This window comes from Armigeres subalbatus, chromosome 3, assembly GCF_024139115.2.
Source record: "Armigeres subalbatus isolate Guangzhou_Male chromosome 3, GZ_Asu_2, whole genome shotgun sequence".
Classification (NCBI taxonomy): Eukaryota; Metazoa; Arthropoda; class Insecta; order Diptera; family Culicidae; genus Armigeres; species Armigeres subalbatus.
In genome coordinates, this window is record NC_085141.1 from 2,149,224 (window position 1) to 2,173,192 (window position 23,969).

Below are 23,969 nucleotides of genomic sequence, written 5' to 3' on the forward strand. Positions count from 1 at the left end.
AATCGGTCCCTTATGATTTTTCAGCCTTTCGAGTTTCAGCCTTTTGTGATTTCAGCCTTAGCTCCCGGCATCGACAACAAGCATCCCTCCTGTTGTCCGCCCTTTAGACGTGCTCAGTTGAACCTAAAACACTGCAGGGTAGCCCAGGGGTGGCATTGCGCATCTCGAATCGAATCACTCGATTCGTACGTTCTTGCATTCGTTACGGAAAAAATGCGGCATTATGTATTTTGTTCTACTTCATGCAGTTGCAGTACAAGATTTCGAATGGTGCTGTACTAGCTCAATCGAGTATGTTCTTTTAAACGAAATGGCGACATGGCACATGGCGAATGTGAGTAAACAGAGAAAATAAGAGTAATTTCATCTGCGTGTAGCATGCTGCCTGTTGGAAGAGCATCCTTCAGGGAATGCATTGACAGTTAATTTATTAATAAGCAAATTGTGCTCAATGACTATATAAAGCAATATTATTTATTGAGCAGTTGCAACTGATTAAAACATTATGCCGATTTGATATGTTTTGTAAATTGGTATATTGTTGCGACACAAATTATAAGTTTTATGTTTATTCGAGTTTATGCCACAGATCCAATTTTGGGCTAAATAATTGAAAGCTAAAGTAGAATTCAAAAACAAATTACTTTGATGATTCCATGTGTTTTAGTTAAATGTACTTTGGTCATCTCTTGCGCGTTTTTTGACCCTTCCTTCGGAAGTGTCTATAATTTCACTTTGTATGTGTTACGCAATAAATCTCTTGAGTTATGGAAAAATGTATAGTATTTGGAACAAATTCACTTTAATATTGAAAATATGATTAGGTATAACAAATGATATGATATGGAAATATGCCTTCACGGTCAATCGCCGTGGGAGGCTGAGTAGTTTTATCTCGTTTTGAATACTGGAGTCTGAAAATATTTCCTGTAACTAAGGAAGGGTAAAAATCTCACTATAGGTGGATTAATGTGGGTTTTTTTTATTCAACTCAACTATTTTTACGTAGATCTTGGAATATACACGTTTTTACGCAGATTTTCACGCGGTTTATCGAAATCGTCAAGAAATACGTAAAAATGGCAAAAAACCGATTTTAGTTTAAGTCGTTTTAACGCGGATTTCGGGATAATTAGAGATTGCGTATTGTCTGGAAACTATAAAAGTAGATATACTAATGACATTTTTTCCTTCAAGATACAATAATGAAACATTTATTCTCTTCCCGTAGAGAAATAATACCAAATATAAATAAAAACTTTGAGCAAGAAATGATTCTCGAACAACATTCGAAAACTATAAAGGTGACGAGTGTTTTTCATTCGTCTTGAGTCGTTTTTCAGTGATTCGATAATTCGTTTTTCGAGTTTTCATAATGCCAAAACATCTAGTTATTCTTGTACCTCCTCGAACATACTCGAACGATGTGTCGTTTTCGAGATCGAATCGAAAGCCGTAATGCCAAACATGTTCGACTCGATAGAATCACGTTCCATTCACCCTCCAAATCTGGTGCTGAACGGACGTTGGAAAATATTCCCAAGTGTTAAGTTATCGCGACGTTTAATTTATTGGTGATAAAATCACACTTTTTGACTGCGGTCAAGAGTGCGGGTAGTGTTTTCGTTTGCATGCGGTGATTTGTGAAGTTTGAAGTGATTGTTGATCTGTTCCATATACTTTTTGCTTGATTGATAAAGGGCAGTTTTAGGGTAAATTGTCCAATAGTGGACCCCTAACCAATAGTGGACCCTCCAGCCATTTTTGCATTATTACAGCACAATGTCAACATTTTCCTATGAAATTCCTTCGGGAGAACCTACCTTACAGTCCTATGATTTGATTACATGCATTGGAAATGCTATGGAAAGTAAAATTAGATGATTTTTTACAATTATATAAAAAATAAACACGAGAGTGTCCATTATAGGAATATTTTGGGGGGTCCATAATAGGGAAGAAGAACGTCCCGAAACGGGACATGAAAATCAAATGAAGTGTCGACTATAGGGAACTAATTTCCTATTATGGACCCCCAAGGGGTCTACTATAGGGCGAATTCAGTTAGACTTTAAAATGTTAATTTTGACGAATAACATCGTGTATTTGGGTGTTTTATGTATGTATCGAGAAGAGGAGATGCAGAGCTTGTTGTTCGATTTCAAGCAGAATTAATATGTTGAAAATGTATACTCCTTAGGACAGGAAGAGCCAAATTCCGCTACTAGGGGGTCCACTATTGGGCATTTTACCCTACATTGTTTTGGTTTCCGCGAGCGATCGAAAGATCCTCGTTGGATGAGAGATAGTGATGACGAGAAGGGGGGATTCGCTAGTCCCCTAGAAGATAGTGAATCATTGACAGGTTATGAGTCGGCTACTGAAAGTAATTTGCGCAGAAAAATGGAAGAATTGAACACGGATGGGATCAAAGCTCCCAAAAAACTCAAAATTGAACACGGAACAAACAAAACTGAAAAAAGGAACAAGGAAAAGAATAAGGAAAAAGACAAGAATAAAGATAAATCCAAGAATGAGAATAATGGCAATGGTCTCTTCGGAGATGGTTGGCAGAAGAATCGAGTTTTCAAAACATTCATGATAGAACCCAAAGACGAAACATCAGAACCGATACACGTTATGGAAATAGCCAGGCTTCTTCGTAATATCAAGATAACCTACCAAGAACTAGTCAAAGCAGGAAAAAACAGATTCAAAATTACCTTTGCTAATCCCCGACATGCAGAACAGCTAATTAATTCCCAAGTTTTGATCGACGACTTTAAATACAAAATATTTGTGCCTACTATGTTCAAGGAGACCATCGGAGTTATCAGAAATGTGCCTCCATCCATCCCCGAATCAGAAATTCTAGCTAATCTTGAATCAGAAAGTGGAAAGAATTAAAAAACTACAAAAGAAGGACTTGGTACCGACATATGCTATCAAGATTTACGCTGAGGGGGAGAAGCTTCCTCGTCAGGTGCGAATCTATGATCTACCATATGATGTTGATTGCTACGTTTTTCCAATGAAATGTTGTGTTAAATGTGTTAGGTATGGTCATTCTTTCAAAGCATGTAAGTCGCCTAAAGTAAGATGCTACAACTGCTCTAATGAGGGTCATGAAGGTCAAGATTGCAAATCCCTGAATGTTAGTTGTTGGCATTGTAAGGAAGGACACAAAGCTTTTGACATCAGCTGTAGAGAAAGAAACCGACAAGACAATATCAGGAAAGCAATGGCGTACAATAAGCTAACCTTTGTAGAAGCTGCTAAACTTTATCCGATTCAGTCCCGAGTACAATACAGAATTCAATCTGTTAATACCCAAACTCCGGAAATGTTGAAATTTAGTTCAAATCAAAATCAAAACACCCAAAACCAACCAGAAAAATTCCTACACAGAAAATAGAAACAACACGATGCCTACGGATTACATAACAAAATCAAAACTAGACCAACTTGTCAACAAACTTAAGGTAGAAATAGTTAAACAGCTAAATGTCACCAAACTCATAACCAAAATAAAAGAAATCCAAGAATCAATAGTACAAAATATTACAAAGTCAAACGAAGAAAACAATCAAACTAATAATCACGATTTACTTATCACTATCAGCCAGCAACTGAATGATATCATCAATCCGGAAATTTTACGTAATTCAAAACCTCCCGAACGTTAATACACAAATGGCCCAATTCAGAAACTTAAACATTCTCCAAAACAATATAAATAGCATTCGTCCCACTGCAAACCGGACTTTACTAATAAACTTTCTTCAATTACATAAAATAGATATAGCTTTCCTATCAGAAATATGGTTGAAACCAACAGAAGATTTCAAATTTCCAGGTTACAAATTTCCTAAGAAAACTCGTGACAAAGGTTACGGGGGAGTAGGATTCTTAATCAAAAACGAAATAAGCTTTCAAATCCTGAAACTACCAGATCTGCATCCAATAGAAGCAATTGCCATAAAAACCCTTAATACTCCCATTCCATATTTACTTATCTTAATTTATATCCCGCCTTATCCAATAAACAATAATCAAATAAAATCCCCATTGAAATTATTATTTGATTTTATAGACAGACTGAATATTAGTACAATATTAGCTGGGGACTTTAATGCACATCATGCAATTTGGAATGGTGCTTGGAACAGTACAAATAGAATTTGTTTAAGAGGAGAACTTATTGCTGAGATGATAGAAAATAGAGATCTTGTTTCAATCAATGATGGATCACCAACTATGTTAAAGCCTCCTAACACAACGCCATCTGCAATTGATTTAACTTTTGTTTCATCCAATATTGCTCCAAATACCAGTTGGAAAGTCTTGAACGAAGAAATCTGTGGAGATCATAAAATAATAATTTTTCAAATTATAAATGCTGCTATACAATATACATACCATAAAGAACTTACGAACAATCAGAAAGCAATAGATAACTTAAATATGATTGATCCAAATATCATTAATACACCTGATGAACTTGTTAAAATTTTTGAACAAAAAATATCAGAGGCTAGATATAAACCAAACCCAAAATTTCAACCAAAGAATTGGTGGACTCAAGAAATTTGGGAACTATTAGAAGATAAAAACCAAAAACTCGCTATTTATTGTAACAATCTAACACTTGAAAATTTTTTAGATTTCAAAAAAGCAAGATGCATTTTAAAATCTAAAATTAGAAAAGAAAAAAGAAAATGTTTCCATCAAATGACCGATTTATTAACCCTTAGACTTAAATATTAAACAGCTTTGGTCAACTGTTAAACTATTAAGTGGTGGTTTCTCTAAACCAAATAGTGTAATTTTACTGAATGATGTAAATTTATCATCATGTTTTATGGATACAAATTTTCCTAACATCTCGAACGACATCCAATATTCTATTCAGCCAACTGTAAATAAACTTTCAATAAACTTTTCTGATATTTTAAATTTCATTCATTCTAAAAAAAATAGCTCTGCTCCAGGACCAGATCAAATTTCTTTTTTGATTCTCAAAAATCTTACTCCAGAACTGTTGCAAAAAATTTGTAACAATGTCTTATCATCTTCATTAATTCCAACGGAATGGTTGAAAATAAAGTGTGTACCTATACTAAAGCCCGGTAAACCAGAAAATGACCCTAATTCATATAGGCCTGTCTTATTTCAACTTTACTAAAAGCATTAAATTTTAAAGTAAAAAAAGAATTAACGAAATTTACTCATACTAATAAAATTATTCCAGAATTTTCATTTGGTTTTAAGAAAAAAAAAACTTCCTCTGTAAATTGTGTAAATAATTTAGTATCTTCTGTAAATAGTGCAAAAAGTAATAAAAAAATAGTTATGGTTACATTTCTAGACCTATCTAAAGCTTTCGATAATGTAGATATTTCCAAACTTCTAAATATACTTAAAGATTACAATTTTCCTCCTGAATTAATAAACTGGCTTTATATGTACTTGAAACAAAGAAAAATTACCTTAACTCTTAATGATGGAACGATATTGGAAAGACAGACTAATAAAGGACTTCCTCAGGGATGTCCTTTGTCTCCCATTTTGTTCAATATTTATACTTCTAAACTTCATACAGTTGCCATAGAAGGTTTCCTAATACAATTTGCTGATGACTTTGGGTTAGTAATAGAAGGGGACGATTTTTGTATAGCTAGTAATAAAATGAATTTATCTTTAAACATAATAAACAATGAATTTGAATTACTAGGAATGAGAATAAATTCAAATAAATCAGGTACAATTTGCTTTGCTAACAACCCTCCGGATAACTTATTTATACACATTAATAACAACCCTATAGAAATCAAAAATGTTCATCAATATTTAGGTATTTGGATCGATCATAAACTCAATTTCAAAACACACATAACTGAAACCATAAACAAAGCCAAAAGAAAAATCAATATTCTCAAAATGTTGAGTAGAAAGAAAGGAGGGTGCCATCCTGCAACTTTACAAAAAATCAACAATTCCATAGTAAGATCGGTTCTAGATTACGGTATTTCCATTAACGCTTCAGCTTGCAAAACTGATTTTAATAGAATAGAAAAAGTACAAAACCTATCAATCAGGACCAGTTTAAGATACCTACAATCAACACCCATCCATGTCATTTATGCAGAAGCTGGTGAACTTCCTCTAAAGTACAGAGCACAATACTTGGCCTTCAAAGAAATTCTTAAAACGTTGTATCATAAAAATAGTCCGATTTCAAACAAGCTTTTAGACTTAATAACCTCAGATGAGGAACCAAAATTTACATCATACATTGAAAAAATAGCTTCAATAAACAATTTTCATATTCTCCAATGTAAATACTCCTCAATTCATACAACAGACACTGGAACATAATAAAATAAAAATAAAAACTTCTATTCCCAATTTAAACAAATCTAACACCCCAGTTTCAATGCAAAAGTTTCTAGTTCAAAAGTTGATACAAGATAACTATCTTTCTCATTTCAAAATTTTCACAGATGGTTCTAAAACAAGTCAAGGTGTAGGTTTTGGTTTCTATGATGAGGAAAACAAAACTTCATATAGCTTTAAACTTCACTCAGCTTTCTCAATAATGAATGCAGAATTAGTAGCTATCATAGAAGCAATAGAATATGCAATAAGTATAGATCAAACAAAAATAGTCATTTTAACAGATTCACAGAGCAGTTGCATTAAATTATCAAATTCAAACTCAGAAAATTACTTAATAGATAAACTTATAACTTTGACACACTACAACAACTTTGATGAAATAGTCATTCAATGGATTCCAGGTCACATGAATTTAACAGGAAATGATAGAGCAGATACAGCTGCTAAATTAGGCATCAATAGACATACTCCTGAAAACTATGCGCTTACTTTAGGCGACTGCTTGTTAAAATTCAAATCGGATCTTTTATCCGAATGGAATCAAGAATATAACACTTTATCATTGGAGAAAGGCAAACAACATTACCAAATTATGAACTCAATAGAACTAACACCTTGGTTTAAGAATATTCCCATGTCTACTACAGATACTATCATAATCAATAGAATAAGGACATTTCATACCGCGACTAAAGACAGATTAGCTAAATGGAAACTAATTAGATCAGACCTTTGTACAGACTGTAATACTCAAGATAATCTTCACCATATTCTCTATGACTGCGTCAAACTCACAACTGTAAGGACTAAATTTCCCGTTCTTGTGAATAAAATTGATTTGAAACAGCTTTTAAAGAATAAAAATTTAAATGATTATATTCAACTGGCAGGATTTATCAGTGAAGCAAGGATCAATGTTTGAACGAGATTCAATGCAATCACTTCAATATCCGATTCTACTGTTGCAGACGAGATACGCACCATTCATTAAGAAAGCGGTAATTTCAAATGTCTCATAACTTTATCCAATTTGACACTTGGCAAATATGGACCAAACAGGTCTGTGCCATACCAGAAGGAAAAAAAAAAGAATTACGTTCGAATCGAGATGCGCAAAGCCACCCCAGGATTAGTGAGCCGATAGGAAACAACACTATGGTCTCTGAGCTTCCAATAAATCGTTTGATCCTATAGTGTTGTTGTACAAGAAAAGCAAAAAGGGATAAATAAAACAATCATACTATGGTTTGAGTTCCCGTAACACGGTAGATCACTTTGACGATGTGTGAAGCGGTGTAAGATCTACCAAACAGAGCCCTAGCTTAATCCATTTTCCTAGCTAGGGCAATAAGTTGTGGTAATTAAGGATACATCGTATTTAGTCCTCGCTACCAACAGCAGTCTCAGAAATAAAACATAATTCATGTTACCTTGCAGACAGTTGAAAGACTCGAATTCCTCTGGTTTGAGGCTAAACTGTATGCAGCGGAAACAACTTTTCAAGCAGTTAGGTAAAAAACCTCGGTACCCGTCCCTAGGCTGAACTGACTGCTGGAAAAATAGAGTTAGGGGTTTAAATACGTACCTACTAACTCTTCTTGAACTGGTGAACAATGGTAGTGAGAGGAACACACGGAAGTTCTTATTACTGAACAATTTCTCTTGCTTGAAATGGTCTTGTAGACAGAGCTAAATCCCGGGTTTTAAGAGTTTTACTGGTGATATTCTAGAAGCAAGACAAGGATATGGCTAGGGCTCCGATGCATGGCCAAAAACAGTATTACTGTTCTGTTTTCTCGAGACAGGATTGATTTCCTATTGATAAGGGGCGCGCCTTCAATGGGATTGTTCTCTGTGAAGGGTCTAAATAGCGGGACCTTGTCATGGTGCTCTTGAGAAAACAAAACAACAACTGTATCGAAACCGATACTGCATTGCTTATCAATAGTAATGGAGTAATTCGACATGCACTTGAACACTAAGGATACGGGTAACGCTACAATAGATCTAATAACTGGTCGCAGTGGCACACCCGAACAGGAAAAAAAATGGTTTGAGTAAAAGTTCGAAAAACCCTATTCGTATACCATATTTCGGACTAAAGGATGTTGCTTCGGTAAAATAACAATAATTTTCATATTCTGTTGTTGCTACTATAACGTTGTTACTATAACGTACTAATAATATGCTTTACTCTACAGAAAAGACAGCGACGTGGTAGCGCCGTACGAGAAGTGGGAGTACTTTGATCCGCGGATTCGCCAGGCTGAACAAGACCGCAACTACGCGCTCAACAAAACCCGCAAGGTGGCTTGGTTCGTGTCCAACTGCGGAGCCAGGAATGGACGGCTCCAGTATGCCCACGAGCTCCAGAAGCACATACAAGTGGATATCTACGGTGCCTGCGGGACGTACAAGTGCTCCCGTACTACAGCAGACAAGTGCTTTGAAATACTTGACCGAGACTATAAGTTCTATCTTGCGTTTGAGAACTCAAACTGTAAGGATTACATCACGGAGAAGTTCTTCGTGAATGCCTTAAACCGTAACATCTTACCAATTGTGATGGGAGCTCGTCCGGAGGACTACGAAGCCAGCTCCCCGCAAAAGTCCTATATACATGTGGATGAGTTCGCCTCGCCGAAGGAGTTGGCCGAATATCTACATATACTGGACCGAAACGAAGAACTGTACAACTCATACTTTAAATGGAAAGGAACGGGAGAGTTCATAAACACGTATTTCTGGTGCAGAGTTTGCGCCATGATGCATGACGAAGCGTCCTTCCAGAAGCCCAAGTGGTACGACGACATTAACGATTGGTGGCGAGGTCCAGGTGTTTGCACTAACGGATCCTGGCGGAACTATCGAGCCCGAAAGGATGCCATCAGTGAAGAATAGGGATTAGTAACTTAATTTCATCATTGTGATTTGTTCTAAACTTAGTTGAAAATTATCGACGAATGACACATGCGGAAGGAATTAGAGAGTGTAAATGTATAGTTTAGGAATTACAATTGACTATGTAGAAGTTTGGTTTGTCCGAATAATGATGAACTGAAAACCAATCGAAACAATACCGATCTAGTCCAACTTTACCAACATATGAATTGTTAACGATGAACGGATCTCACAGGAAGTAGAAAGTTAAGGAGAGGCAGAATAATCCTAACAAGACACACATTCTAAGCATAGTGGAATCAGACTACTACTAGTAATACTGCATACGAAAACTACTACCAAGAACAAACGGTCTAGCGAGACAGAAAAGCAGATAATTTTAAGTCCTGTACTGCTGTACTACATACTGCTGCTCATTTGTGATTTTAGTTGTATTGAGTTAGTTGTTGTTACCTTAGTCTAATTATATCGGTAGTCTATACTAATTATCTTTAAAAGTATCTCACTGTCATTCATTCATCATTAGGAGTCAGTATTATTCATACGCAAATGACATCTACAAGCAACCCGTACTTTCTCAAACAACGCCAGGTGATACTTATCCTGTTCTAATAAATTACAATTTACGCAAATATAAAATATTTAGTTTAGTTAGAAGTTTACACGAGTCAATTTAGTTAAAAAAGAATTATGCAATAGCATTAACAACCTATGAACCAATTTTTCATACCTACATAAGTTTGAGAGTCAATTTTCAGAACGGGACATTCATCTTCATCTTCTTCATATTTGAATAAAGGCAAATGAATAAAAAGCAAACGGTTAGGAAATAAACAAAGACATGAACGTAAAGGAACCGCAAGCGCAACCAGAATTCGTATAAAATTTAAGTTACTTATCGATATTCATGCTAATTTTAAATGGATAATAAAAACAACAAGACAAGAATATATCAATCTTTTTTGATGTAGAAAATTGAATTAATTGAATGGAAAGAGAACAACTATTTTACTCTCGATGTCATGTGATGACAGCATTTACTGGGTTCATCATTCATTTATTAAGCTTTACATCTAAGCAGATGCCACTGAATCAACAATTTGACGCCACAATACAAGGTTCAAGGCCACATCTCTCCATACTCAAATGCGCTCTACGCCCAAGTCGTTCTGTACGTGGTCTGTCCACCTCGGTCACTGCGCTCCATGCCTTTTTATATTTGCCACCACGCCATATCTTATATCTTGCAACAAATCCTGCCCATCGTACCCTTTCGGCTTTAGCTACCTTCTGGATAGCTGGATCGGCGAATATGCGTGTACTCGTGATGAAGTTGAGAAAATTGCAGTTCCACGAACCGAGTTTCCAATTGCTAGTCCCTTTTCGTCGCAGTGGTCTTGGCCGATTGTTCCGGTCCGTACTCTTTTGTTGATTATATTATGCATCCCATGAAAAACACTCGGACCGTGATCATCTCAATCAGCCTCCGTTGAATCGCGACGGAGCGCGCCCATTTACTTTACACACGGCGGCTATTAAGCTATGGCAACCCCATTCGGCGGCTTATTAAATCTAACAGCGCAGACTCGCACCCTGTGGAAAAGCTTATGAGCGCGCTGCTGCGCAATCTTTGCTTGCGCGTTACCACCGCGAAGAACTGAGCGTTTGAGAAGAGCGCGACAATACCTTGCGTAAGTTTTTTTTAAAGGCTGGCTTGAAGGGCCTGACACCAAACCCCAACTCGGACGATGATCAGCCGCCCCTAACATGATTCCCTGTCAGCATACGACAATAGCACACCATAGTTCCCTCCGAGGTTGGTTAACCGATCTTCTCTAAGGTTGCCAGCGCCACGAGGAGGTAGGGATAGGAGTTGCTGGGTAAGAGGCTAAGGACTGCGAGATGGGGTCTATTTTATTCCTTGCGGGAAATACCGATGGGACGCTTTACCCAGCATTTGCTGTACCGCTGTTTCGTTCAATTTGAAAACAGGGTTCTTTAAAACCTACTTCTACAAATCATTCACGGATTTCGATAAAACATAACTTTATTTGTAGCTCAGAGACGGCAGTATTTGGATTGGGACAAGTAACCGGTGATGCATAGCTTTTTCGAATAGCTTGGATAACCCTGAGAGAAGGCTGATGGGATGATAACTTTTGGGGGAGGAAGGATCTTTCCCAGGCTTACGGATGGGGATGACTTTCGCTGACTTCCAGGACGATTGAAAGTAGCTGAGCCGGAGACACTGATTAAACATAAGCGAAAGATGCTCGAAGAATGGAGCACTCATATGTTTGAGTTCGAGATTTAGGATGCTGTCGAAGCCTGGGGCCTTCATGTTTTTCGATGATTTGATATAGGCCGTCAATTCACCAGCTGAGATCTCCAACTCCTCCGAGAAGTCGTTAGGAATAAGATGGATGTTGTTAGCATGGTCATTAATGGCTGCTTCGTGTGGACTGACGATGCTCTGTCCAAGATTGTGTGAGCTGACGAAGTGACTACCTATTTCAGAAACCTTCTCTGCAGGAGTTATCAAGCGATCATTAGAGCCATTGCTGTCTAATGGGATCAAAGGTGGAATGGGTCGAGTATCAGATTTTAGAATTTTTGTTAGCTTCCAGAATGGCTTAGCACAGTCTAGGAGAGCGCGGATCTTATTGGAAAAATCACTATTTCTGAGGTCCACCATTCTGGCCTGGATAATTTTGGTCATGCGATTGCACCTTAAGCTCAGGCAGCTCAGTACGTTGGTATTGCCTGCGAGTGACATTTCGCAGACGGATCAAATCTTTGGTGAGTAAATCAATGTTTAGCTTACCAGTCGAGCAGTTGGCACATGTTGTTCACGGGCCTGGGAGATCGCCTCTTGGATGGAGTGGAGCTGGTCGTCGATTTCCTCCGGTGTGGTCGGATGTCGCTGGTAGTTGATGTTTTCGTCCACACACCTTTGGAACCGGCTCCAGTCGACACGATGGTAGTTTCGCCGGGACTGCTGATGCCGATCGACCGAGGAGCCCACTTCCGCCACCACCGGGTAGTGATCCGAGCTGAGTTCCTGGTAGACTACAGGCTGGGAGATGTATAGTATAGTTCGATGGTGGAATGGGCGTCGGACCGACTCGGCTCAGGATCGTAAGTGACCTTCCTCCATGTCGTTGCTCCAAATGGTTCCGTTTTGATTGCAGTGCTTGGTGCTTGGCATTCAGGTCGCCGGCAATAATGAACTGACCTTGTCTCTGTGTAAGCTTGATGATGTCCCTCCGAAAGGCGGCCGATGATCCGTCGCCAGCTTTAGCTTGAGTTGGGCAGTACGCCGCGATGAGCGTTATTGTGGGCACTTCGACACCAATGGCCTCGATCAAACTTAGCTGGAAGCTTGGCAGCAGGCGACAGTTGATGTAGTATCGAAGTGCGATGGCCACACCACCTCCCCTGGACGCTCACTTCCGGTTTAAGGTGCGTTTCAGTGATGAACGCCACGTCGATCTCCTTCTCCTCGAGGAAATCAGCCAATTCGATGCTTTTGCTCTTGAGCGAGCAAGCGTTCCAGTTGATCAGGCCCGCCCTAGCAGCCATTTTCAATAATGAACATACCAAGAGTGAAGACCTGGTCGAAACGGGTTTTGCAGCCGAGCGACGAGCTGTGCAAAGATCGGCATCAGCTGCTCCGGGGTGTACAGCGGAGCAGATTCTTTAGGGGGGCCCTTTTCGTTCTTCGGCTGCCGACTGAACCCAGGAGGAGGAAGTGGGGGCCATTCGCTAGTGGATGGTGCTGGAGCTTGAACCGACGCAGCTGCCGCTGCCAGTCGCTTGTGCGGTTGTAACGGTGGGAGAATTTGAATCACTCGACGGGGAGCCGTGATGGCCGGATAGTTCACCTCGTTGACTACAGGAACACGGTTCTTTTTCGGAAGGTTCCTGGTGGAAGCCTTCTTCCGGATTTCCAGGAACTCGGCTCGCTTTGGGCAGCCCTTTGTGGTGGCCCGATGTTTGTCGCCACAGTTGGCGCACTTGGGATCGACCACCTCCATCTTGTCACACTCGTCAGTTGGGTGGGGTTCGCCACACTTGTTGCAGCGCGGCTTCATGCGGCAGTTTCTAGTTCTGTGCCCCAAGTTGATGCAGTTGGTGCACTGCGTAACGTCGCGGTGCACTGGGCGATATCGCTCCCAGTCAACGACGGTATGATTGATTATCTCAAACAGCTTCAGGTCCTTGAAGGTGGTGGAGCCACGCTCCAGGTGAACCAGATAAAGCTGGTCGCGATACCTTCTCGTCTTGTCGTTACGAGCAATTTTGTGCACCGCGACTGGCTTAAGTTCGCTGCTTTTCAACTCCTGTATGAGCTTATTTTCCTCCATGTCATGGAGCCCTCGCAGCAAAGCCGTGAGCGACTTCGTGCCGGGGAGGTCATGAGTGTAGAACTCATATCTGTGGACCTTGAGGAACTCCACGACTGACTTGTGATGGTCCGTGTTGGTGGGCATCACCTTAACCCCTTCACTGCACGGCCGGAATGTGCAGTTTAGGCCTTTCGCGATCAATTCCCGGAGTTTTGGTTGCAGTTTCGGCGGGTCGCCTCTGATGAAACCGGCGGGCACTTCTCCTTCCGCACTGGTTAAGTTTGTGGCAGCTGCGACTGCTGCTTCTTGCGCTTCTTCGGCGGATTGCCGATGTCGTCAAGTGGCAACGACGAGTACACGTTGTTGTGCAATAGTTGTTTGGAGGAGTTACCCGCGCCTCAAAGAGTAGTGCGCTTAGGCACATTTCCCGCGAGCGAATGGGCCACCGAGTCTCCAATGACTTTTCTTCCCATGGCCACACAGTCTCCCATGAATTCCTTTCGGTCTGGTTGCTCGCAGGATAGAATTTTTAAAGTTCACCATTTATATGGCTTCATGTACGATGTAGTTTTTCTTGCTTATATTCTCACAAACGGAATTTTCGAAATCCACCCTCCAAACAAAGAAAGCGGAATAATGAAGGAGTATATTTAGATGTACCCTTATTTCGGTCAAGATATTTTTCACTTTTCGGCATTTTATATCGATAAAATAGAGAACAGACAATGATTTGGTCATACACTACAATGTTGTTGTTACCTGTTATGTCTTGTTATGCTGCTGTGTTTGAACTTCAGGGCGAATGTTCACCTAAAAATTCTTAAATATTATAACAAACGTTCTTAGCAAGTGGTTTTATGAAAACAGTCAAAATGGCACCTGTAGGGACGACCAACAAATTTTGTTTAAGATTTCACTATTAATCGCTAAAAATAACGCTGCTTTCCATTGCATTTCATGCACACCTACATGACCATAGAAAAATACAAGGCTATTTTTCTGTTATTTTTAGATAAAAATTCTTCATTATTTCTTATTTTGACTTGCGTGGACGGAATTAGGCGCTGATTGGAATAACTGCACACTGCACAGCACGGTATTTAAAAGTGTCGTTTATTCGTCGTCGTCGTAGTCAATCATCTCCACATAAAGTAGGCCGCAACAACGGGTATTCCGGATTCTCAGGATTATAAGGGTGATATATAGAGTGGGGCAAGACTATACACTTAGCTTTCAATCAAACATGTGGCCCTTATGAAGCAAGCTTCTGCATATCAAATCAATGTCGACAATTCGTGTACTCTTACCTCATGTTACCCAGTGAAAAAAAAAATCGTTTTGGCAGAACCCTTATTGCAAGACATCCCCACTGGTGGGGTAAAAGTACACACTTTTCCAATCATGTATGTTGAGTAGGGAGAGATCCTCCAGCGCCGGACACCTCCCAATACCGAACACTTCTCAAAACGACACTTGCAGAGGTTCCTCCAAGATGGTGGTAGTGCAAAAGAAGGCTCTTGAAAAGTCCTTTACCTGCATCAGAGGCGTGCACCGAGCGACGTATTTCTGTTTTCAGTTGTTTGATGTAACTGTCAATGTATCAGCATTAAAATTACGAGTAAGCACGCACCGGTGATACTTTTTCAAAATTATATTTGTTGTAGAAAAAAAGTTAAGCATTCAAGCAATGAAAATTATGACGAGTTGATGATTGTTCGTGGTTCTCGTCTTCTCCTTCTTCTTATTGGCATTACATCCCCACACTGGAACAGAGCCGCCTCGCAGCTTAGTGTTCATTAAGCACTTCCACAGTTATTAACTGCGAGGTTTCTAAGCCAGGTTACCATTTTTGAAAGGCATTTGATAGGTCTAGGAAGATTGCGGCTGTTTTGTAGTTGTTTCGTTTGTTCTCTGCATGCATGTTGTTGTGGATAGATTACGCTGGAACCCGAAAGACGTCGCCGGTAGTAGCTTGTTTTTGTCCAGTACCTCATTAATTTTTTCGAGAACTGCAGTGTTGATTGTTTTTGTGAGTGTGGGAACAAGAGAAATTGGTCTCTTTCCCTCTACGGTCATCTGATTTTTACCGGCTTTTGGTATGGCGACTACTTTGATTTCTTTCAGCTGCTCCCGTAGATGTCCGGCAATGAACATTTCTCGCTTACATTTTCAACCGAAGTAACATTTTTTTCATGAATTAATTTGAGTACTGCAATCAAAAGCTTTCATGTTTTTCTGTTGATTGCGCTATTCAATTTAAATCATTAAAAAAATGTTACTTAGGTCCTTTTGAAAAGTTAAGCGAGATTTCGTTCATTTCCTGGATGATGTTCTTTCTCACTGAAGGTTTGATTGCACGAAGGTTGTCGAAGGTTATATTATCAGCCGCAGGTGCTGATGACCTGATTCTGTACAAAATGTTTTCCCATTTTTCGTTATCCATCATGTTGTAGTTGCAAACAGGTCCTGAAGTGAAGGCTACTTCTACATCTACGTTGTTTGGTCCAAAGTGCATGTCCATGAAGCGCTCAGCAATTGTAGCATCCTCTTGTACTAGGTTGTTCCCTTTCCAATCTTCTTTCCTGTTAACCTGCTGATCCTGTTCCACAGTTCCTTAGAACTTGTCTGTGGGTCGATGCTATTTGCAAAATCCTCGATCGATTCTTGAATACCTTCTTTTTTGAGTCTGGTGAATATAGCTGTCATTTTCTTCACTGTAACAGCATTTTCTAACGAACTATTTACGTTGAAGTTCTTTAGTGCTTCGTTTTTATTTTTCCATGTTTCTTCCACTTGTTTGTTCCACCAAACCTTTGGAGTATATTTGTTGATTCTGGTATTCTTTTTTGTTATTCTCCTGATTTGATCCCTTAATTCATCTGTACCTTGGCCTTCAGTGAAGTCCAATTTTGATATTTCTTCGTTTATCTTTTTCTTATTAAGAAAATTATTTTGAGCTTTTTAGTGGAATGTCTTCACTTGTCATAAGACGAGTTTGTACAATCCCATTGAATTCCACCACTTAATTGTATCTTGACAGATACGTATTTCGACCTCAACAGTAAGGCCGTCTTCAGTGTCTCGTACTTAGTCGAGTCAAGTACGAGACACTGAAGACGGCCTTACTGTTGAGGTCGAAATACGTATCTGTCAAGATACAATTAAGTGGTGGAATTCAATGGGATTGTACAAACTCGTCTTATGACAAGTATCTTTTTCTTGTTAACAAACTGCTTCTTCCTTTGGTTTTCGTTTCGAAGATCCATTTCGATTAGCGTATGCGCGCTTCCTCCTATGCTTTGTGGCAGAACTTGCCACTCTACTTCTCCAAAAATTTGAGCTGAACACAGACTTATGTCGATTGTTGTTGATGTTCGATTTTTATCCAGTGGAACATACGTTCCATCGTTTAGAATGAGGAAGTTCGAGTTGTTAATTGCTTTCATTAGTTCCTCTCCTTTCCTATCACATTTGTTGTTGCCCCACACTATGTGATGGCAGTTGAAGTCTCCTCCTATTATGACCCTGTTATGTGGTTGCAATTGCAAAAACAAACTATCTAGGTCGGATTCCAATTTAGAGATTTCTATATTTGGAGCTACGTATATCGATGCAATGACTAAATTTATTGAGGGGATTGTAATTGCAGCGCATTGTATTTTTTCTGATTGCATTTGGACATCAACTGTAACATAGTTGTAACTGGTATTAAGAAGTATTGCTGCTCCTCCATAGCCATCTTGTCTTGACTTGAAGTGACCGTGGTAACGTGAAATGCGATATTTCCTATCTAGCTCTTCTCCTGGATTTGTCCATGTTTCTGCCAATAATACTATGTCGTGATTCTTTTCGTTTAAGATTCCTTCTAGTTCTAGCTTATTTTTCTGAATACTTTGTACATTGTATTGTAATATTTTGATTTAAATGTATATTAGGGATTGTAACTGTTTACCTGTACTGTTGCTTTTTCTTCGTTCATTCATTTCGTCATCTTCTTGCAGGTTTCGCTCACTTGTAGTGGTTGTGTTACCTGCCGGTGTAGACGATCTTTTTATTTGAATTTTGCTGGCTGTTGGATCCTGCTGTTTCGCTGCTGAACGGATTTCCTTCTTCCATTTCTCCGTTTCGGAAACCTTGTACCTGTTGAACAGTGCTATTCCATCAGTGGAAGCTCCTTCTGTCTACAGTGACTATAATAACAGTGTCGTCAAGTGTCAGAATTGGAACAGAATCGTCTGTCAGTTCCATACAAATGCGCGTTCCAAACGAGCAGGAGACCTGTCAAACGTGGCACATGACGTTACTCTTCTTATACGACTCTACTTCTGTCGTCTTCTACGTCTTGAATACTTGTACTTGATCGGAAATGATCGTTGGTCGCACATTTGGTCGTGATTCACGTTGTTTCCATTTGAATGTTCCGGCTGTCATCGTGGCAAACGATTCTGCCGGTGTGGGATCTTCAGCTCCTTCCAGCAATGCCTCGTAATAGTTTTGCGTCAAAATGGGAAACTGCTCGGTGGCTTCGATGTACGTCAGATTACTCCGGGCCATGATGGACTGGATGTTGTTCTGTCTTTTTCTTTCGGGGCATGTTACGTCTTCCGTGGAGTGATTTGTGCGGCAGTGAAAGCATCTTTTAGCATTCTGGCATGATTGTGCTTCAGCTGGATTATCGTGAAAAGCAGCGCAGTTTCGGCAACGTTGCTTACTTCGACAGTTTTCGGTACGGTGGCTGTACCTGAGGCAGTTCAGGCAGAGTACAGTCTTTCGATAGAATGCTCTGATTTTCATTGAGCAACAAAACAGTTTGATCAATGAGGGGATATTTTTCGATCGAAATGTGATGCTTACTCTTTGCGTTGGTTCTCTGACACCGTTATTGTAGCGTGTTAGTCGCTTCACTCCTAGCACTGGCACTTCGCAGACAATACCTTGCGCAATCTCATCTTCCGTCATATCCAGCGGTATTCCAGCCAGTACTCCGTTAACTGTAACCAGATGTTTGGGTATGTACGCTCTGTAGTTTCGTTGTCTGAAGTCTGTATCCGTTGTTAGACGATTAGCTAGCTGATAGTTATTCAAATAAACCATCACCTTATTTCGCCCTGCCTGTTTGACCTCGGTAATGTGACCTTTGTACACGATCATTCGCTGTAACACCTGTGCCAGAGACAGCTTGTTAATTCGAACTTCTCCTCCCTTGTTGTCGCTCAACTCTACCATTACTCTGTAGGGTCCATCGTCTTGTTTCGTGTATTGAAAGTTCTCTTGCGTTCCTCCATAGTTGTTCTCCTTCTCGTTAGTATGGTTGTCTTTTTCATTGCCCGCCATCTTGAATTCATCGTATATTCTCATTTTCTTTGTCTCGCTCATTTTCTGTCGTACGCACTTCGTGCGGCCGCCATTTTGTATATCACTACGGCTTTTTTCAGTATGGCGTCGGCACCGGAGCCGAAAAAATCACTGAACTGGACTTCTGAATTACTATTTCAAAAACCTCCTCTTTCACTTGAGTGTCAATTTTCTCAACAAACGCCGTCTAATCTTCCGAAAAACGTGGTTTTCACGAAAATGAAAAAATAGAAACTCGCTCTTCACCGATAAAAACACAATCGATCGCTTCGGACTTCTAACTCGGCATGCATATCTTTCTTGTTGTTTATTCAAATCTTTTACAGTTACACATGACAATGGTTGGTCAGAATACCTGTCGAACTGATGCAGTGCTGGTAGTTTATCTTTTTTTATAACTTCAAAACATTGGTCTTAGATGATTGAGGACTGCACTATAAGATGAATTTTTGAAAAAATAAATGGTTTATTATTTGTTGGTCACTTTTTCCCGTGCACCTGAGTAATTTTATTTACACTGATAAAAATATACACGTTCGATTCATGTTTTTCGAAATATGGATATTTTCAATAAGCTTACACCATGAAGTCTTGTGTACTACACATCGCTGAGATGTTCTTCCCACACTCATTTCGAATGTCAATGTTTAAACCCTATTCCATACTTGTAACACCACGATATGATGTGGATACCAATGAACATCCATTACAAATACACGTTCGACCCATGTGTTTCAAAATGTGAATATTTCAATTCAATTTACACCATGAAATCTAATGTATCTCACATCACTGAGATGTTCTTCACAAACTAAGTTCAAATGATAATATTTATAGCAATTTTCATACTTCATACACCATAATCTCATATGCTTATGTTAAAAAAAATATGAATTGATTCAAACGAATTTGAGTAGCCATTCGAACAACCCTAAATTCCATTATTTCAGTGAGAAAGCACATGTTTTGAGAAAAACTGTAACTATTTTGACCAAATCTACCGTATTGAACTAGCTTCAAGATAAAATTATTTTAATTAGGGGAAACATATTGTATAATTATTCAGAAAAGAAAAAGAATTTTGGTACTCCAAGGCACCGGAGGGTAGAAGACATTTTTTTGAGGTCTCAAAAGCGAACAATGAAATGATTGGTGAAAAAAATATCAGGAAAACAAACTTTTAACTAGGTTTGTGCTTTTACTAACATTGCAACTAAATCGGTGAGTAAATAGAAAGAGAGCCTAATAAGTGAATGAAGTAATGAAGTAAATATAGCTTCGCTCATGATCATTTATTTATGTATATCTTCATAGGTATTGAACAAGCTTTAAAGCAGCATTCGGCAGAAAGCAAGTTGATGCAAACTATAACTGTGGCCAGAGTTTCCCAAAAGCAGCGAATCATGATCCGGCACCTTCCTCTAATCAACTCTCCAAATCAACAACCACGGACCAATCAACAAGTAAGTTTCAATTATTAAAGAATCACGCCGGTAGAAAAGATCTTTATTCTCTTCCATCAGTCATATGTACCAAGCTGCCACCAAGGATGCCACATCGTATTGCGAGAACAGAGAAAACTTCTAATTTTGCGGAGCAAAGAAGAAGAAGAAGACTGAGTGTCGGAAACTTCAAATGACATGCACTGTGAGAAAAGTGTTGATATTCCTTCATATCAAGAATATTCGAGAAATCTAAAATGTTCCAAAATCGCATAAATATGTTCCGAAATGCCTTGAAAGTACCATACAACTTATTTAAAATATATAGCGGCATGTAACACTCATTTAAAGTTACATATTTTCTATGATTTCAATAATCAACATTCACACCGAAAAAATCAACCAACATTATTTTCCGTGCATCAAGTGATTTGACGTTTGCGGAACCACTTTCCGACGGTCGACCGTCGGACCAGGGATGCCAGGAGATATTTTCAAATGTCTTCACAGTCGAGTAAAAATGTCTTCAAATGTCTTCAATATCGAAATTATGATTATCAGTGAAAAAAAATCAAAATCCAATAAGTTTATAATTTCAATCATCTCCTTGTTTTATGTATCGTTTATTTTTTAACACTCAAATTGTTAGAATTGATAAGAATATTCTTTAAATCTTCATGAGTAAGGGCAATCACTTTTCCTTGGATTTTTAATCAGTCTTTGAATATAATTCCAACGGATTTTTCTAACTGAATTTCTTTGTGGAATTCTTCTGAATTTTTTAAAGAATTGCCTGTAAGGATTCGGAATATATATACCTGAAGAAGCTTCCACAATATTTTTTGAAGAATTTTTCCGGAAGAATTTCTGGAGAAACTTCAGGATAAATTCCTGATGAATTTTTCGGAGGCTTCTTAATGGAACACCTGAAGGAATTTCCGGAGGAATTGCTGTTGGAACATCCAAAAAAATTTCTGAAGGAACTTCCAGATGAATTTCTGGAGGAGCTTCCGGGTGAAATGCTAATGGAACTTCCGGAGGAATTACAGGAGGAATTCCTGAGGGATTTTCTGAAGGATTCCTGGAGGGTTTTTCTGAGCAATTACTGAAAGAGTTTGCAGTGTAGTTCCTGAAGAAATTTCTGAAGGAACTTCTGGATAACTTTTTGGAGGAACTTCCTGAGGTATTGCTGCAGGAATTTCCGAAAGAATTCCTGGAGGAAATAACAGAGAAATTCCAGAGTATAATTCCAGAGGTATTATTGGAGAATCTTTCGGCAACATTCTTGAAACATCATCAAGAGGAATTCCTGGAGAAACTTCCGAAGGGATTCTTGGAGATTCGAAAGGATTCTTGGGAAATTCCGAACGAATGCCTGCAGGAGCTTCGAGAGGTATTCCTGGAAGAACTACTGGAGAATGTCGGGAAAGAAACAAACTAAGGAATTTCTGGAGGAACGACTGGAGGACTTTCCGACGGAATTCTTGAAGGATCCTACGGAGAAAACTTATGGAAAGAAAAAGAGAAAAACTTATGGATGAGTTCCTAGATGTACTTCCAAAGGAAATTCTGAAGAAATTTTCTTAAAAATCTCTGAGAATTGCTGGACGAATTCCTGGAGGAACTTCAAGGGGAATTTCAAAAAGAATTCCAGAGATGGATTTACTGGAGAAATTCATAGAGGGATTTACAGTTAAAATAATGGAAGAGTGCCCAAAGATATTTTTTGAAAAAATACCAAAGGAATTCAAGGAAGAATTCAACAAGAAAGTGTAACGAGTCCCAAGTAACCACCAAGCATTAATTGATGCAGGTAATCAATCACATATCAGCATATTAAATGCTAATTGCATTAGATCAGTTTTAACGATGTAAAGATGCATTTATTCATCAACTGTCAAGCAACGATGCATTAGATCAGCATTACAAATGCAGAGATGCATTACTTATGTTTTATTTCAACATGTCAAAGTAATGAAGCATTATTTCGGTCGTAATAGGGCCTTTTTCCACTCTAAGTCAACTTTAATGGCTGTATTATTTGCAAGCATATATAGCTCCATGGTTACTTGGGGTTTCTTTAATAAAAACTCTGCCGGATTTGTTTATGAGATTCCTCTAAATTTTTTTTCAAAAGATTTTCCTGTACAAATTAAAAATAATTTACCGTGGCTATTCTGAGAAATATCCATTTAAAACCAGAACAATTTCAATTTATTGTCGACATTCGTAAGAATTTTCTATGGAAACTAAAGAAAATTTTCTGAGAAAATTGAAAATAATTTCCTGTTGAAATTTAGAACTTTCCGTAAAATGTGGTACATGGAAAATCCGAAGAGACATCCCAAAAATTTCAAATACAAGTCCAGAGTACATCCCACGAAAGTTCAAGACAAATTTCTTGTGGAAATGAAAATGAATTCTTTGTGGGAGTTCAGATGATTTTCCCGCAAGAACTTAGAAATTTATTTGTGTAAATAAAGATGAATTTCCCGTTTCAATTTTGGGGGAATCCCTTTATTTGGCCATACTGAAATTGTTATATATTTCCAATATAATTTAAGCAGAATTTTCAATTTCAATTCTCTTGAATTTTCATGAAAAATTCCTCAAAATTTTCATGATTAATTCTCCCTATTTTACACGAATTAATTTTTTAAAACGAGTTTTCACTGAAAATTATTTCTTAAATCCACGGAAAATTCATCGAGTTCTCCAAAATTTATTCTCATTCTCGACGGGTTTTCTGGAACTACCGAAAAGATCAGATGAATTATAAAGAAATTTAAAAAAAAAATGGTTTCAGCCAAAAAAGTCATAATAGAATTCTATTTAATTTGCCGTTTGAAATAAATTAGATCGGTCATTACGTTCTGATACAATGATCGAAATACCTTTTAACCAGACACTTTGAAAACGCCATGCTACCAAGGAAAATTTAAACGAATGCTGCCATCGGGAATTTTTTAACCAGCACATAACTAAAAAATGTCAACCGGCTAGTGTAAATGTGTTTTTACGTTTGAAATTTTAAGCCCGAAACATTATTCTATTATGTATAACTTTTGTAATATTTATATTATCTGCATTTAGAAGTCGCAAAATTTATAAGTTAGTAATCAATCTATCTTCTATATAATAAAAATGAAATGGTCTGTGCTCGTATCCGCATAGCTCAAAAACGGCTGGATGGATTTTCTTCATTTCTTCAGCAGATATGTTCGTTATCGTTTCCGACGGGTTTATATAATATTTCCTCATGTGAAAATTACGAATAAGGTTGAGTAAATTGTGAAATACTAAAATTAAGATTCGTATGGAAATTTTGCATGGGCATTTACGCCTACTATGCAGGACAACGTCTGCCGGGTCGACTAGTATTTTATATTTGCTGGCTTATTGATTGTCTTCAAGTATCTTTAAATAAGAAGGTAAGTCTTCAAATATTTTGAAAAGTCTTCAAAATGTCTTCATGAAATAAATGTCTTCACAGAGATTCAAATGTCTTCAAATTGAAGACATG

General features: G+C 38.4%; 1 protein-coding gene across 2 annotated transcripts in view; it reads left to right on the forward strand.

Annotated features, from left to right (window-relative positions):
• LOC134219330 (glycoprotein 3-alpha-L-fucosyltransferase A) overlaps positions 1 to 10,250 on the forward strand; it is a 54,449-nt gene extending 44,199 nt beyond the window's left edge. For both annotated transcript variants that reach the window (XM_062698046.1, XM_062698047.1), the window contains one exon: positions 8,601 to 10,250. In XM_062698046.1, coding sequence (XP_062554030.1) covers positions 8,601 to 9,300 — 700 coding nt within the window. In that variant the 3' untranslated portion in view covers positions 9,301 to 10,250. The remainder of the gene's footprint in view (positions 1 to 8,600) is intronic.
• The last annotated feature ends 13,719 nt before the right edge of the window (positions 10,251 to 23,969 follow it).